The sequence below is a fragment of the Aethalodelphis obliquidens genome, unplaced genomic scaffold (genome assembly GCF_003676395.1).
Source record: "Aethalodelphis obliquidens isolate GAN/ISIS:26980383/991018 unplaced genomic scaffold, ASM367639v1 scaffold6, whole genome shotgun sequence".
Classification (NCBI taxonomy): Eukaryota; Metazoa; Chordata; class Mammalia; order Artiodactyla; family Delphinidae; genus Aethalodelphis; species Aethalodelphis obliquidens.
The window spans coordinates 5,542,052-5,557,520 of NW_020837950.1; the positions used below are offsets into that span (position 1 = coordinate 5,542,052).

The 15,469-nt window shown below is 38.8% G+C and overlaps 1 protein-coding gene across 1 annotated transcript in view; it reads left to right on the forward strand.

Annotated features, from left to right (window-relative positions):
• The window catches only part of CORIN (corin, serine peptidase), a 216,063-nt gene that overhangs the window by 168,482 nt on the left and 32,112 nt on the right, over positions 1-15,469 (forward strand). The window contains exons 16-18 of the mRNA XM_027103039.1: positions 9,405-9,521; positions 12,090-12,139; positions 12,292-12,466. Coding sequence (XP_026958840.1) covers positions 9,405-9,521; positions 12,090-12,139; positions 12,292-12,466 — 342 coding nt within the window. The remainder of the gene's footprint in view (positions 1-9,404; positions 9,522-12,089; positions 12,140-12,291; positions 12,467-15,469) is intronic.

Below are 15,469 nucleotides of genomic sequence, written 5' to 3' on the forward strand. Positions count from 1 at the left end.
CTGTATATCATTTGTATATATTTTTTGATTCTTCATTTATTTCCCAGAATAGGTTACAGAGAATAATAATGGCCAACCTTGGGCTTCCCTGGTGGCGCAGTGGTTGAGAGTCCGCCTGCCGATGCAGGGGATGCGGGTTTGTGCCCCAGTCCGGGAAGATCCCACATGCCGCGGAGCAGCTGGGCCCGTGAGCCGTGCCGCTGAGCCTGCGCGTCCGGAGCCTGTGCTCCGCAACGGGAGAGGCCACAACAGTGAGAGGCCCGCGTACTGCAAAAAAAAATAATAATAAAAAAAATAATAATGGCCAACCTTAATTACATGCCAGGCTGTTCTGAGTACTTGATAAGTATTATCTCAGTTTATCCACATTGTAATCCTATAAGACAAGTAGTATTGTTATTTCTATTTTATGTACGAGGAAACTGAGGATTAGAGAGGCCAAGGAACTTTGCTACTTGCAGAAAAATACAGAGCTAGGATGTAAGTCCAAGCAAGTGGAAGAGATCTCTTGGGTACTAGGAGTAGATCCCCTATGGCACCCAGTTCTTCAGTAAAAATGCCATGACTGATGTGGCCAACCAGCTTCTTAAACATAAACCCCATTTAGTATTGCTTTATGTAGGTGTTTTGTGGTAGATCTTAACCTCACCTTGTGATCTTATTGTAGGATTTTTAAGTGGATAGCAGTGAGGAGGTGGTGGTGGTGGAAATTCATCATGCACGACCAGGATCTAAGTGTTTTTCACTTTTTTTTTTTTTTTTTTGCGGTACGTGGGCCTCTCACTTGTGGCCTCTCCCGTTGCGCAGCACGGGCTCCGGACGTGCAGGCTCAGTGGCCATGGCTCACGGGCCCAGCCGCTCTGCAGCCTGTGGGATCTTCCCGGACCGGGGCACAAACCCGTGTCCCCTGCATCGGCAGGCAGACTCTCAAGCACTGTGCCACCAGGGAAGCCCTGTTTTTCACTTTTTGAAAAGACATATAGTAATAAGTACATGCTTGTCTTATTCTAAGTAGACGTCAGCTGAGGCAAATCCACGAAGTGTTGTTTTCTTTCACATGCAGCTTCGTAGCTTCTCTGGCAGACATGTGGTTTGGGCATGAGAAATTAATTTCTTAACACATTCCCAAGAAGCTGCTAGTTAAATGAGTGCCTGGATGAGAAGAAAATCATAAAGTCCAATGTGTGAGTGTAGAATTCTCTGGTACATGCTGTTCGGAGGTAAGGAAGAAGAAGAATTTTCCTGAAAAAGTGCTACATCCTAAAGGAAGAGGAAATATTTTTTAAGGTCTTCCATGAGACCACTAGGTATGAGGCTTTCGTAAGCAAGAGGAAGGTGAGTCTACCAGTTGTCCTAAGAGCATCTCCACATGATCACTATCAGCAAGCTCTGCGAAGAATTCGGATTATTTGTTAGCAAACTGAATCTCAAACTGTGTCAGTTGGGTTAATGAATAACTTATGAAAGTAAATGGAAACTTCTCAGTGGTGTAGGGAAATTCACCGTTATTAACTGGAATAAAACTATGCTAGATCCTGGATTAAGCACATTTTTTTTTACTCTCTTCCCTTCCATTTTGTGATAAAAATGTTCACCATTAAAAAATAGATTCACATCAGGATTTATAAAATCAAAGATGGTTGCCATGAGTTCTCCAGAATTGTCAAAACACACCTTTCCACCAAAAATATCAGGGCTAATTGTGAGCAAGAAGGTCTTGGAATGGGGAAGAATCAATCTCTGTGAAGTCTTTGGGGGCATCAGATTCTCTGGTCATCATAGTTCATTGCCATTGGCAGGAATATGAATGGGTCCTAGGTAAGTAAGAGCATGATTTACAACTTGAGAATCCACCAGAAATTAACCAGAAAGACCTGTGTTATTTCTGTTAGAAGTCCTTATATGGCAGCATCCCCCTTTCGAAACTACACCAGAGACTCCTGGTGATGACTTAACTTCTTCATGTTTTCTTCGAAACCTACTGCAATTTGGCTTGCTTTTTACCCCCAAGACAGGACTGATAGTAATGATATTATCTAAATGCCAACTCCACTGGTCTTTTCATTTTATTTTTACAGTTTGGAATCAAAATCCAATTTCTTACTCTGGCCTGTAAAGCATAATCCGGCCCCTGCCTCACTCTCTGACCCCATCTCCTAGCACTCTCCACTTGTCCGCTAAATGTTACACACGTTGACCTTATTGATGATATTCCAGTGCTGCAAACTCATTCGCATCTCGGGAGCTTTGGCTTCACAGTTCCTCTTGTTTGGAAGGCTGATCTCTAGACCTTAACAGGATCACCTCCATCTCATCATTCGTGTCTGTAAGCTTGTATGTCAACTATTTACAAAGGTCTTCCTTGACAACCCTAGTTGGAGCAGCTTCCGCACTCACCAAGGTACTCTCTATTTGCTTACTCTGTCTTCTTCAAAGCATTTATTGGTATCAGAAATTATTTTTTCACATGTTTGGAATTTGTTCCTCTCACTGAAACTCCTTTAGGGAGGGACTCCATCTGATATAACACCAGTGTGTTGTCTCCATTTCCATTCCAGCTTATTAACCTTATTAATCATCAGTTTTAACCCTTGCCCATCTGACTGTGTCATTTGTTTAAATTCTGCCAAGGTGATATTCCTTTGGCAATGAGTAAACTGAGTTCACTGAACACTCACTGATTAACCCATTGTGTCATTCATGAACATAAGTCTAATATCTACCCAATCTTGTACTCTTCCTACATCTTCCAGAAGTAACAAAAGAACATGTAGATCTTGACTCTGAGGCATAGTAATCTTTTGAACTAAAAAATTTCAAGTAAAGTCACTTGTAGCAGACATTTATTGTGTTGCCTCTCTGTCTCCCTCCTTTTCCTTTGGGACCTGCATCCCTTCATTTTGGGACTTGCTTCACTTCCCATTCTATCCTTGGGATCCCAAAGGGGGATGCCATCTTTGTACATGACCCACTTTTCTTGGCCTCAGTGATTGGTAGAGGGGTAGGTAATACCTCACCCAAGCTGGACTAATCAAAGGACCTCACTCCTGGGCTACAGTGACTGGTTTTGTGATACTTAAAGTTTTTCAATAAGATTTGTTTTAAGTGGACTGGGGAGAGAAGACGTCTTTCCTTTTTGGTCACAAAGATGAAGGATTTGAGTTTAGAGCTGCAGACAGCCTGTCCTCTAGCTTGTGGAAAAGTCACTTGGAGGTCATTAAAGCCACCTCCCACCTCGTCCTCCTCCCTCCCACTGAAGGAAGTGGAGATGAGAGATGGAGAGTCGTGAAGGTGCTTGGTCCCCAGGCACCAGCCATCCTGAAGACCATCCACATCCCTTTAGTGATTGATTACATTTCTACTTTTTGATATTCAGATATTCGGGCACTATTTTAGGTACTAAAATGCTGATTTTTGTTGTTGTTGGTGGTGTAATACTGTTAACTGAATATTTTTTAAAGCCCTGAAGTTTGAATTATTTTATTTTGTAATGTACCCAGAGAGTCATATTCTGCCTTAAAAGTTTGAATTGAATAAATGTGCACTTTCTCTATGACTATAATATCAAGATGAGGAAGAAAAGAGCAATTGACGAAGCAAAGCTTCTATAAGAAAACTAAATGCTACCTTGGTTCCAAGACTTTCTGAACTAGTGGAATAAAAAATGGCATATTGTAATTGAAACTGGTAATCTTTAGTTTTACACTGATGAACTAAAAGAAGGTAAAGACAAACAGGAAACATTTTCTAAACAACTAAATAAGTTTCTTTCAAGACAATGTTGTCTCTGTCTCTTAAAAATTAAAAAAAACATGTCCCCAAAGTTTTCCTCCAAGTTATCAAAAAAGAAAAGGGATCTTTTTTTGAAGATAAAATAGCCAGAAGGAAATACTTGGACTACTGTAGATTCTGAAAGAGGTATATACTTACTGCTCAAAAATATACTTACAACCTAACACCATTTATTGAGTTTGTTTTACAATATAAGATTGAAATCTTGTAAATGATCAAATGACATTTTAATTTTATGATTGATTAATTTTTTTATATCTTTAATGAAATGTTTATTTTAAATAGTGCTTTACTAGTTTTATTTTCTAATTTATATGAGAATGAGAATATATATTTAATAGCTATAGTCTTCAATTTATTGTATGTTAGAAATGGATTATGTCATTGATTTTTTTATGAAATATGAATAGTCTATAATTTAATTTTATAATCTATAGCTTCTCTTTTCTTTGAGATAGTTTTTGTCACTTGTACCTGTAAATCATGGCCTAATACAGTTATTATACTCTACCTTTGAGGTAGATAAATGGATAAAATTATATATTTTCAGTTAAGATTACAATAAAAAATATTTTTAAATACTTATTTTACTGGAAAAATAAGCTCAGACTTTATGCTTTTCTTTGAAACATTTCTATTGACGGGAGTTTTGCTGTATAAAGTGTAAGCTGAGCTATCTAACCAGATGAACGATTCTATGGTCACGTTCACTTGTGTTTGTTTGCAACCTATGATGCCTTTCTGTCAATATTTCTAGGTCTTCCTTCTACCTGGCAAAATCATTTAACTAGCTTTTAATATTAACATGTCTAAACTATAGGAACCAAACAGAGACAATAACATGACAGGGTTTAAGATAAGATTTTTGAAATCAGATACGAAATGTTTAACAGAAAGGTTCCAGGTTCTGAGGAGGATATTTAGAATTGCAAATAATTTATCCACTACACAAGGCATTTGTATTTCAAGACTAACCATCAATACTGAGGTTGAGGACTCATGACTTTCCCGAGCAATAGATGTCATAGAATAAGACCTGGTCCTTCCACTGGAATGTGTGGCATGTCTAGGTAAGTCCTGCACTACTGTCTTGCTGACAAAAGTAAAGAAGCCCTTTGCTTTGTGGGATTTGTGCTGCCTTTCATTTTTTAGGTAAGCAGCCCCTACGTAATTAAAATACAAGCATGGAATGCCTCGTTACTCAACACCAAGTGACCTGAGAGTGAGATAAGAATAAGCCAAGTTGTCTAGAGATCTGATTGTTCACCTAAGCCTTAAAATATAGACTTCCTTTCAAAATATCAGGATGTTTCAGAATTCTAGATATGTTCTCTCATTTCAGTGGGTATGGGGGAATTATACATTTTTTATATGTGTCTTACGGCCACACATTTCAGGAAGCAGATTGGAGCGAAATTCTCTTGCTTCTTTGTGCAGTACTGCTTTTAGACCCAGAGCAGAGGGGCCTTGCCCTGGACCCCAGAACTCAACCAGCGGTGACTTTGCCCCGAGGGGACTTTAGGAAATGTCTGAAGACCTTTTTGATTGTCAGTCCAGGAGTGGTGTGGTGATACTAGTATTTTGTGTGTGGGAGCCAGGGGTGATGCTGAACATCCTACAGTGCCCAGGACAGCCCCGCATAGCAAATAATTATCTGGCATAAAATGTCAGTAGTGCCAAAGGTGAGAAACCCTGACTTAGAGGGACCACTCTGGTCTTTCTTCTTAGCTGTGCCTCACCTCACGGGGCAAAGAGTCTGCCCACCAGAGGTATGCCCACCTGGAGCCCGGTGAACTGTTTTCAAAGTGTGGTCCCAGACCACAGCATCTGTATCACCTGGCATCTTGTTAGATAGGCAAACTGGGGGCCCCATCTCAGACTTATCAAACCTCGAAATCTGGGCATGGGGCCAACAATCTTTGTGGTAACTGGTCCTCCAGTTGATTCTAATGAATGCTAAAGTTTGAAAACCACTGTTCCAAGGAGTCCAAGAATTCTATATTTGAACCTAAAAGATATGTTGATCAAGATGGGAAGATAGAATATGTTTTCTTTAACAGCTTGTTAACTTGATTTATAATATCTAAATATGTAGACCTATAGTATATGGACCTCCATTTATACTCTCGCTCTGGGCTCCTCAAATGTTTGGGATTGGGTCTATGTCTTAGTTTTCTCGCACTGTCAGAAGAGGGCACTGGAGTAGATTGTTGCTTAAATTGCCTTCTCTGTATATGATTTCATAGCTGCTCTAGAAGCCTTTGGGTCTGACTGCATTCCCTGCTCAGACTCCCTTAGGATACAGTGACTTTGATACTTCATCACTAGCAAGATGCTTTTTTGCTCTTTTGCTCTCTACCCAACAGGATTGGTCTCTTGATATAATATGGAAAAAGATAAGTCAAATGCATCACCAACTGTTAAACAAAATTTGAGCAGTTAAGTTCCAGATATGTTTTAATAGCATGACTTACGTTATGTACGTAGTTACAAAAATTAAAAAGTACAGACAAACCTACTCTTGATAAGTTTGTAAATTGACATTACTCTTTGAAGGGGAAATTCATAAAAAATTTACATTTTGATTCAATAATTTTATTTCTAGGAATTTATCCTCAAGTCACATGTGTGCATGTAAGCAAAGGTGAATGGTCAAGAGTATTAACGGCTGCTTTTTTGTTATAGCCAGAAATTGGAAACAGCCTCAATAGTGGATTGGTAAAGTAAATGTACATCCATATAATGGAACACTTTGCAGCTATGGAAAGAACACGGCGTGTGCCCTTAATTGAGGAGGGCTGCATAGTGTTCACAGTGTTAGAAGTGGTGCTCTGATGTCAGACCAAAGGGACTCAATACCAGAGCTGTGTGACCTCGGGAAAATTACTTATTCTCGCTTTGCCTCAATTTTTTCATCTCCAAAATGGGGAATAATAATAAAGCATACTTCACAAAGTTGTTGAGAGGATTAAATAATATAAAACAAATTACTAATCTCTTAGTGCTTGCCCTACAGAAAACAGTTATTAGTTAATAATATCATTGTTATTATCTATTATTATGCAAAAACTTCCAAGATAAATCATTAAACGAAAGCATCATCAACACCACCCAGAACAACGTGTATAGACTAAAAAAAGAGGGGTGTACGTACAAGGACTACAGAAAAAGCTTGGCAGGAATACTCAAATGCTATTTACAGTGATGGTTTTTATACATCTTGGATGGGAAGGACATTTTTTCATTTATAATGTTTGGGTTTTTTCCATGTATAAGTATTACTTTCATGATTTTAAAAATTATTTAAAGAAAAAAATAAAAGTTGAAATCACACAGATGCTCAGATTCTGTATAATGGCAGAAGCCGACATATGGATTCGCTGATATTTTTTTAATGGGCCATAAGATGACATTTCTAGGGCTGAAAGATTTATTTTTGTGCATGAGAAGCATGCTAGGGTTTAAGAATTTCATGGGAAACTAACTTTTGTAATGATTCTCCCTTCTTGTTGATGATGAATTTCTTAGATTTTCCACTTGGTGTAACTGAGAGATTCAGGCTAAATTGCCTTTCTTGTTGGAGGTTAATGGATGAAATGCAAAAACATCCCTTGAGGTGACTGACGGGACCTCGGGAGTTGAAAGACTGAAGCGTCCTTTGCAATGATTTTCCTATCTAGCATCAGTGCAAATCCTGTGCTGACTTGTCCCCATGCAAGTCCCTGTTGCCCTGTAAATATCTGCCTAAAGAATGATTTCATTAAATAACAAATCTGAAGCTGATCTTCCTTTGGCTTTTTGCGAGTAAAATGCCTGGATTTAGGAGGCCACAGATTGTTCTACTGCAGAAAGGAATTCTCAGGATGCAGGTATCAAGAGAAACACCATGAGTGGTGTGTGTGGTCTCTGATTTTTGTATTTTCCATCCCACTGTGCCTCTGCATACAGCACTTCTGGGATTAAAGCCAGAGCCTCATTTTGGTGAAGGAAGGAATTCTCATTTTGCAGTAGCTTTTGTGACATCTTCAAATATAAAACAGTTCATTCAAGTATCTAAATAAATTAAAGCTTGTGCGATGCTTCTTAAAGCATGGGCGGGGTTTATGCCATTTGTTTTTAAATCAAATGATTAGAATTCATCCATGATTAAGGACTCTGTTTTGTTTTTAATCTTTGGTTCTTATTCTATCCTCAAGTCTTCTCTTTAGAGGGTTTTATTCTTTTTAAAATAACTGGATTTGGGGAGGTTTTTGTTTCTTTTATTTTCTATTCTGTAATGACAGTAGTTTTAAAATAATTGATGACCAGGGGAAGTGATAATTTTTCTTTCAATGCCACTGAATCTAACTTTTCTTCCCTTCCTGTGCCCCCCGCTTTTTACAAAAAATTGGCATTCCATTATCAAAAAAAGAAAGTCACTAAGCTCACAGACTTGATGCTACTACAACTTCAAGATTTCCAGGTTCATTTGAATCCTTAGCACTGCTTGCCATTCTTTTGAAGTTATCTTTGATGTGTTTCTCCAAATACTTCCGCCAGGGAACAATTTCATATATACATCACTTTCCTAACCATCATGCACCCCTGCCACCACCCCCCCACCTTCATTCGAGGAGCCCCCCTCGTACTTGAAAAGAAAAGATTATCGGATTGTCTGATTTGAATTCTCTTGATGAATTCTCTCCCCATCTCCAAATCCAACTTAGTACCTGCTTCCTTCTCTCCTACTTCCAGATTCAGAAGGAGCCCTCGTTCCTCCTATCTAAAATGAATTCCTCTACCTCTGCTACCCTTAATAGCATCAGGTGATAAAAATCCAAAAGATTTTCTTCAAATATGGATTGCCTAAGTAAACCAGTTATTTCATGAGGAATAGGATATTTTACACAAAAACGCAAACACTTTTGAAACCTAAGGTTTTAAATCTTGGGTACATCTTGGGTACAAGCATATTTATTTGATGATTGAATGAGACATTGATAGGAAAGTACTGGTAGAGTTTGAGTGAGAATATGGGTAAACAGCAAAATGATGTTGTCTAACTCCTGTCTCTACTTTCTAGAGACCTTCCTAATTTTTAGTGCATAAAGATTCTGCAGTATGTTGAAAAAATTCTGCTTGCAGTTTTATACTGTCTGAACAGACACTACATGGCCATTGATTCTCTTTACTTATTATTTATTTTAAGGTATCGTTTTATTGCAGGAATACATTGGGCAAAAAAAGTGAAGGAAAAAATACTCCAGGCAGATAAATTTTATTTTACTTTTGATCCCTGCCTAAAGTTGCTCTTGTTTTTTAGGTATTGGAACTTCTACATCGTATATGTTAGAATTCCGACACCTCACAAAGTTCAAATACATGTCAGCAGAGAGAATGACTAAAATAGCTGTAACAGTGTGGACGTTTGTTGCTTCAGGATACTTTTAGTAACTTCCCCTCTTGCTGATTACATTACATGCCAAACTTCTTCCAATACTAATCCCCCTCTTGAAATATTGGCTGATAATTTAATGCTTCTTTTTATAAGAGAGTAAGTGCTAAATAATGATATCGCCTGGTCAAAGGTCATTGTACTTTGAATATTTATCTGGTATTTGCCCTTCTATCAGAGAACCATCTGTGACCAAGGTGATACAGGAACAGGAGCGAGACCAGCAGTGGCTGACATTGCACTCCGACTGGGAAAGCCTTAATGGGACCACTTTGCATGAACTACTGGTAAAAGGGTAAGACACCCATCACTAGAGCTGTGTAGAGTGGATTATGGAGCAAACATCCATCATCAGGGCCCTTCTTCTGTTTCTAATTTAAGATAATCCACATTTGTCACATCAAAAAAGAGCTTCCATAGAATAGCTATGGGCCTTTATATTTCGACATCATTTGGCTTTTTTTCTTCTTTGTAGACATAGATCTTTTTCTCTTGGCTAATTACATTTTTCTTTAATGATGATTGCAGAAACTATCGTGGTTAAGGAGGAGGAGCTTGGGTTCTAATCTTGGCATTTTTTTCACATCCTATTAAAAATAAATTCTTAATATCTACACTTTCTATAGATGTTACATGGGACTAGTTAACAGAAGAAATTGAAATAATGGCAACTGATAAAACTTGGAGAGCCTGAGGAAAAAACAGACACAAAATAAAATTATAATCAAGTAACCTTGAAAATACACTTCTGAAAAATTTCCCCTAAAAAATCATGGCAACATTGCCTCCCTCATCTTGGGTAGGGGTGCAGGAGAAAGGTAAATTGAGGGAATTAACACTCATTTAGTGCTTGTTACATTATAGGGACATAGCTCTAGAGTATTTAAATAACTTGCTCAAAATTCACAGCTCACAGATGATAAGTGATAGTCTCTGAACTCAAACCAAGTTTATCTGACTCCAAAGCTTTTAACAAATGTTAGAGAAATCAGTACATAAGAATTCTAAAGAGTAAAACTAAAGGTGGGCCATTTCTCTTCAGAATGTCTTGACATTTTCCCCATAGACCAAACTTGCAACCAAATTTCTGAATAGTTGTCAACTGAAGCACTTCCTCCAATGACCTGAGTCTTTCAACAGTGATTTGTTTCCCCAAACTGGGACTGCCAGAAAATCCCTTTCAGGTCAGATAGATAGATAGATAAACTCATTCTAAGTTGGGAGTTGGTGGACCTGTTCTAGTCCTGGCTTGCTAAGTAGATGTGTGATCCTATAAACCACAATTTCCTTTAAAATAAGAGTTGAGACACATAGTCTTTGGTCTTTTCCTATTCCTAAAAGCTATGACTTTAAGATCTAACAAATAACAACTAATTATTTGTATCTCTTCTATGCTGGGTTCATTGTTAAGCTCTGCGGGGATGTAGAAGTGGATGTAGAAGTGGTCTCAGGAAACATACATTGTAGAGCTGGACAGAGAGACTCTAAGCTAGTAATAAACAAAATGAATTTCAGATATTTGGAAGTGTTACAAACAAACTAAGGATAACGAAATAGAAAGTGAGGAGGAGATAGGATTTCAGGTTGTGAGAAGGCAAAACACAAATGTGCTTTTTCTGTATTATATAATTTATTGTATACACATATCCCCATGCAAATTTAGCAAGAAATGAAAATACAGTAGATCTTCAAAAAGGAATGTGGAAATAACATAGGGTTGTTTTTCTTTCTTCTGACATATCTAGGATTCTAAGCATTTCATAGTATTTTTGACAGTCCCAACATGTTTTTTTTCTTTTAAATTTGCATTGTGAATAAATGCTTGGAAGAGACTTTGTGGTTAAAACTTAGTGTACCCTCAGCTGAATTCTCTTGTTCAGCCACATTGATAGATGCTTAAACCATGTTCTTGCCTTCAAAGCTAAACTCTAATTTTTAGAAAGTTCTTCCTTTCCTGAATGCACTCTTTCTATAAGTTCTCCCTACTGATTCTGATCCTGCCATCTAGAGTTACATGGGATGAATTTAATCCCCTTCCTCCTGTCAGCTAATCATAGATACACAGTTTAACATTGAAAGTCTCAGTAACATAGAAAACAAATATATGGTTACCAAAGGGGAAACGGATGGAGGGAGGGACAAATTAGGAGTATGGGATTAATAGATACAGGCTAGTATACATAAAACAGATAAGCAATAAAGATTTACTGTATAGTATGGGAAATTATATTCAATATCTTATAATAACCTATAATGGAATATAATCAGAAAAAAACTGAATCACTATGTGTATACCTGAAACTAACACAATATTGTAAATCAACTATATTTCAACTTAAAAAAAAAGATAATAAAACAAGTCTCAAGATTCTTTTCTAGTCTAAATATTCAATTCCTTTCTCTGTTCTCTAACTTTCTGAAGCAATATTTTTTTTCTCTCAAGCTATTTCTCAGCTTCTTTTGGCCATACATGTCCTCTCCATAAGCATAAAACTCTGATATGCTCCCTCCTCACCATACATTCTGGGAAGCAGACTAATGCCTTTCCTTTTCCTCTCCCTCCTTTGAAAATCATTGAGTCAGTATTATGGGTGGTGCCACCAGCCAAGATGATGTGGGAACCTTTGCTAACAATAGTTTCTCTTCCCACAAATGTGAAAGTGTATAATGATGATACTAAATACACTTAAAAAAAGTACATCCTTCATATACCTCCACCTCTAAGGTGATATCTGACCACAGCCCTGCCTTGAGAATTCCTGACTTAAGTATAAGCTATTTCTTGCCTTTCACTGGTAAAGTGTTTGAAGTGAACGATAAATATGTAACTGAATATTATGCCATTTTATGTTTCCAAATCTAGGCAGTCCTGTCACAGCAGAAGTAAGATTTCTCTTCTATGTACTAAACAAGGTGAGCGAATTAGCGGTGTAACAATGGGATATGAACTTAATTTAACTGGATTGGCTCAAGGGAAAAAATGATCACTTGTACGTGACAGCAAAGACGCAAGCATCTAGCTGGTTTTGGTAGTGAGTCACATACTGTTTCCTGCTCCTTGGTAGACTGTGGGCGCCGCCCTGCTGCCCGAATGAACAAGAGGATCCTTGGGGGTCGGACGAGTCGCCCAGGAAGGTGGCCCTGGCAGTGTTCCCTGCAGAGTGAACCCAGTGGTCACATTTGTGGCTGTGTCCTCATTGCCAAGAAGTGGGTTCTGACAGTCGCCCACTGCTTCGAGGGGTAAGCTGCGCCTTTTCTTTTACTTTGCCTGATCATTTTGTCACTTGGGTATTTCTTTTTTAACCTCTTTATTGGAGTATAATTGCTCTACAATGGTGTGTTAGTTTCTGCTTTATAACAAAGTGAATCAGTTATACATATGCATATGTTCCCATATCTCTTCCCTCTTGCGTCTCCCTCCCTCCCACCCTCCCTATCCCACCCCTCTAGGTGGTCACAAAGCACCGAGCTGATCTCCCTGTGCTATGCGGCTGCTTCCCACTAGCTATCTACCTTACGTTTGGTAGTGTATATATGTCCATGCCTCTCTCTCACTTTGTCACAACTTACCCTTTGCCCTCCCCGTATCCTCAGGTCCATTCTCTAGTAGGTCTGTGTCTTTATTCCTGACTTGTCCCTAGGTTCTTCATGAACTTTTTTTTTTCCTTAGTTTCCATATATATGTGTTGGCATACAGTATTTGTTTTTCTCTTTCTGACTTACCTCACTCTGTATGACAGACTCTAGGTCCATCCACCTCACTACAAATAGCTCAATTTCGTTTCTTTTTATGGCTGAGTAATATTCCATTGTATATATGTGCCACATCTTCTTTATCCATTCATCTGTCGATGGACACTTAGGTTGCTTCCATCTCCGGGCTATTGTAAATAGAGCTGCAATGAACATTTTGGTACATGACTCTTTTTGAATTATGGTTTTCTCAGCGTATATGCCCATATGCCATTCTGTAACTCAGTGCAAAATCCACAGTTGATCTCCTTCCCAGGTCCTTACCTGCTTAGATTTTTCTACCCTTGGTGTTATCATCCTATATAGGTGCTGCCCATTTATTGGCAACAGATGTATATTGCTTATGATTTATGTCCTAAGGAGGGAGGAAGAGGAAGAAGTTTAGAAGATTGACTCTCTAGCCAGCTTTAGTCTCTTTTCTAGCCCTCTTAAATACATCAAATGCATATGAAGTTAAACAGAGCTGAGTTACATAGATACTACAGTGAGGTTAGGATGCTGGAGGAATTGGTGAGGAGTTTGGGAAGTAGAGTGAAAAGTATAATATGTGTGTTAGTCAGGGCTGTCCAGAGAAACAGACCAATGAGAGAGAGAGAAAGAGTTTTCCAGGAATTGGCAAACGTTCCTGGAGGCTTGGTGAGTCTGAAGTCTGATGGAGTGGCAGGCAGGCTGGAGACTCAGGGAAGAGCTGCAGTTCAAGTCCAAAGGCAGCATGCTGGCAGAACTCCTTCTTGCTCTGGGGAGATCAGTCTTTGCTCTATGAAAGTCTACAACTGATTGGGTAAGGCCCACCCACATTATGGAGGGTAACCTGCTTTACTAATAGTCTACCATTTTGAATGCTAATCTCTTCCCAAAAAACACCTTCACAGAAACATCCAGAAAAATGTTTGGCCAAATATTGGGGCACCATGGTCCAGCCACTTGGCACATAAAATTAATCATCGCAAAATACCTAAAGGGAGCAGAAAAATAAGACCAAGGGGAAACCTACCCCAAGTTGACAAACATCACTGCAGAAGGTCCTCATCTATTTCGACTGTTGTTGTATAATTTAGGAGCAAAAAAAAAAAAAAAGACTCCTAACCAAAAAATAACAAAATAACAACAACAAACAACAACCATTTTTTATGCCCATGGAAGATTCTGGAGATTAGACATCTAGACAGGAAGTAGCTTGTGGTTTGTCTCTGCTCAGCAACGTCTGGGGACTCTGCTGGAAGGTACTAAGGTTCTAGGGGCTGGCACTACCTGAAGGCTGGCAGTAGATGCTGCCTGTTGGCAGGGGCATTTGTTTCTCTCCAAGTGAGACTCACAGCTTGGTAGCTAGCATCCCCCAAAGTGAGAGTCCCAAAAAGGGAGCCAGGAGGAAGCCTTTTTTGATCCAGCCTCCAGAGACGCACAACATTACTTACACTACAGAGTTGGTCAGAGCTGTCACAGTCCCACCCAGATTCAAAGGGAAGAAACATAGAAACTCTTCCCTCAGCGAGAGGAGTGGCAAAGTATTCGAGGACATGTTTGAAAAACCACCATACTTCCCATTTTCTTCTTTTTATTTTTAATAATTTTACTTTATTTAAAAGTAATAATAAATAACAGCAAAAATTTAACCCAAATAACTCACAGTTCTATCACCTCATTAAATTGATTATTTTCATTTTACCAGGTTAATTTGTAGAAAAAAATGCAATTTCATTTTTTTGCCTCTTTGTCTATTATTATTTTCTCTCAGCTTTGCCACTTACTGTGTCAATTTATGAACTTCTCTGGGCCAAGTTTCCTCATATATGAAATGAGGGAAATAACAGTCCCTACCTCACAGGGTTGGTGCAGGCATCAAGTGAGATAGCCTATGTAAAACCTTAAGAACCATGCCTGATACCAATCAGTAAGACATCAATAAAGGTAAATTTTTCTTTTTAAAATATCATTACTAAAAACATGCATTCAGGGACTTCCCTGGTGGCACAGTGGTTAAGAATCCGCCTGCCAATGCAGGGGACACGGGTTCGAGCCCTGGTCCGGGAATATCCCACATGCAGCGGAGCAACTAAGTCCATGCGCCACTACTGAGCCTGCGCTCTAGAGCCCGCGAGCCACAGCTACTGAAGCCCGTGTGCCTAGAGCCCGTGCTCCACAACAAGAGAAGCCACCGCAATGAGAAGCCCACGCACTACAATGGAGAGTAGCCCCCACTCACTGCAACTAGAGAAAGCCTGCGCACAGCAATGAAGGCCCAACGCAGCCAAAAATAAATAAAAGAACAACAAAAAAAACATGCATTCTGACTTTTCCCTTAGCATTATGGCATGAATATTTTTTCATTTTGCTAGCTCAATTTTTATCTCCTTCCATACTCTCTCTCCTTTACTTTCTCATCATCCTCAAGGTCACCCCTAGTGATTGTTCCTCCACAGCTATAAACACATATTTTTCACAGGGTGTCATTTATTTTTACAATTTGAAATCACACGCTATACTTTTGTT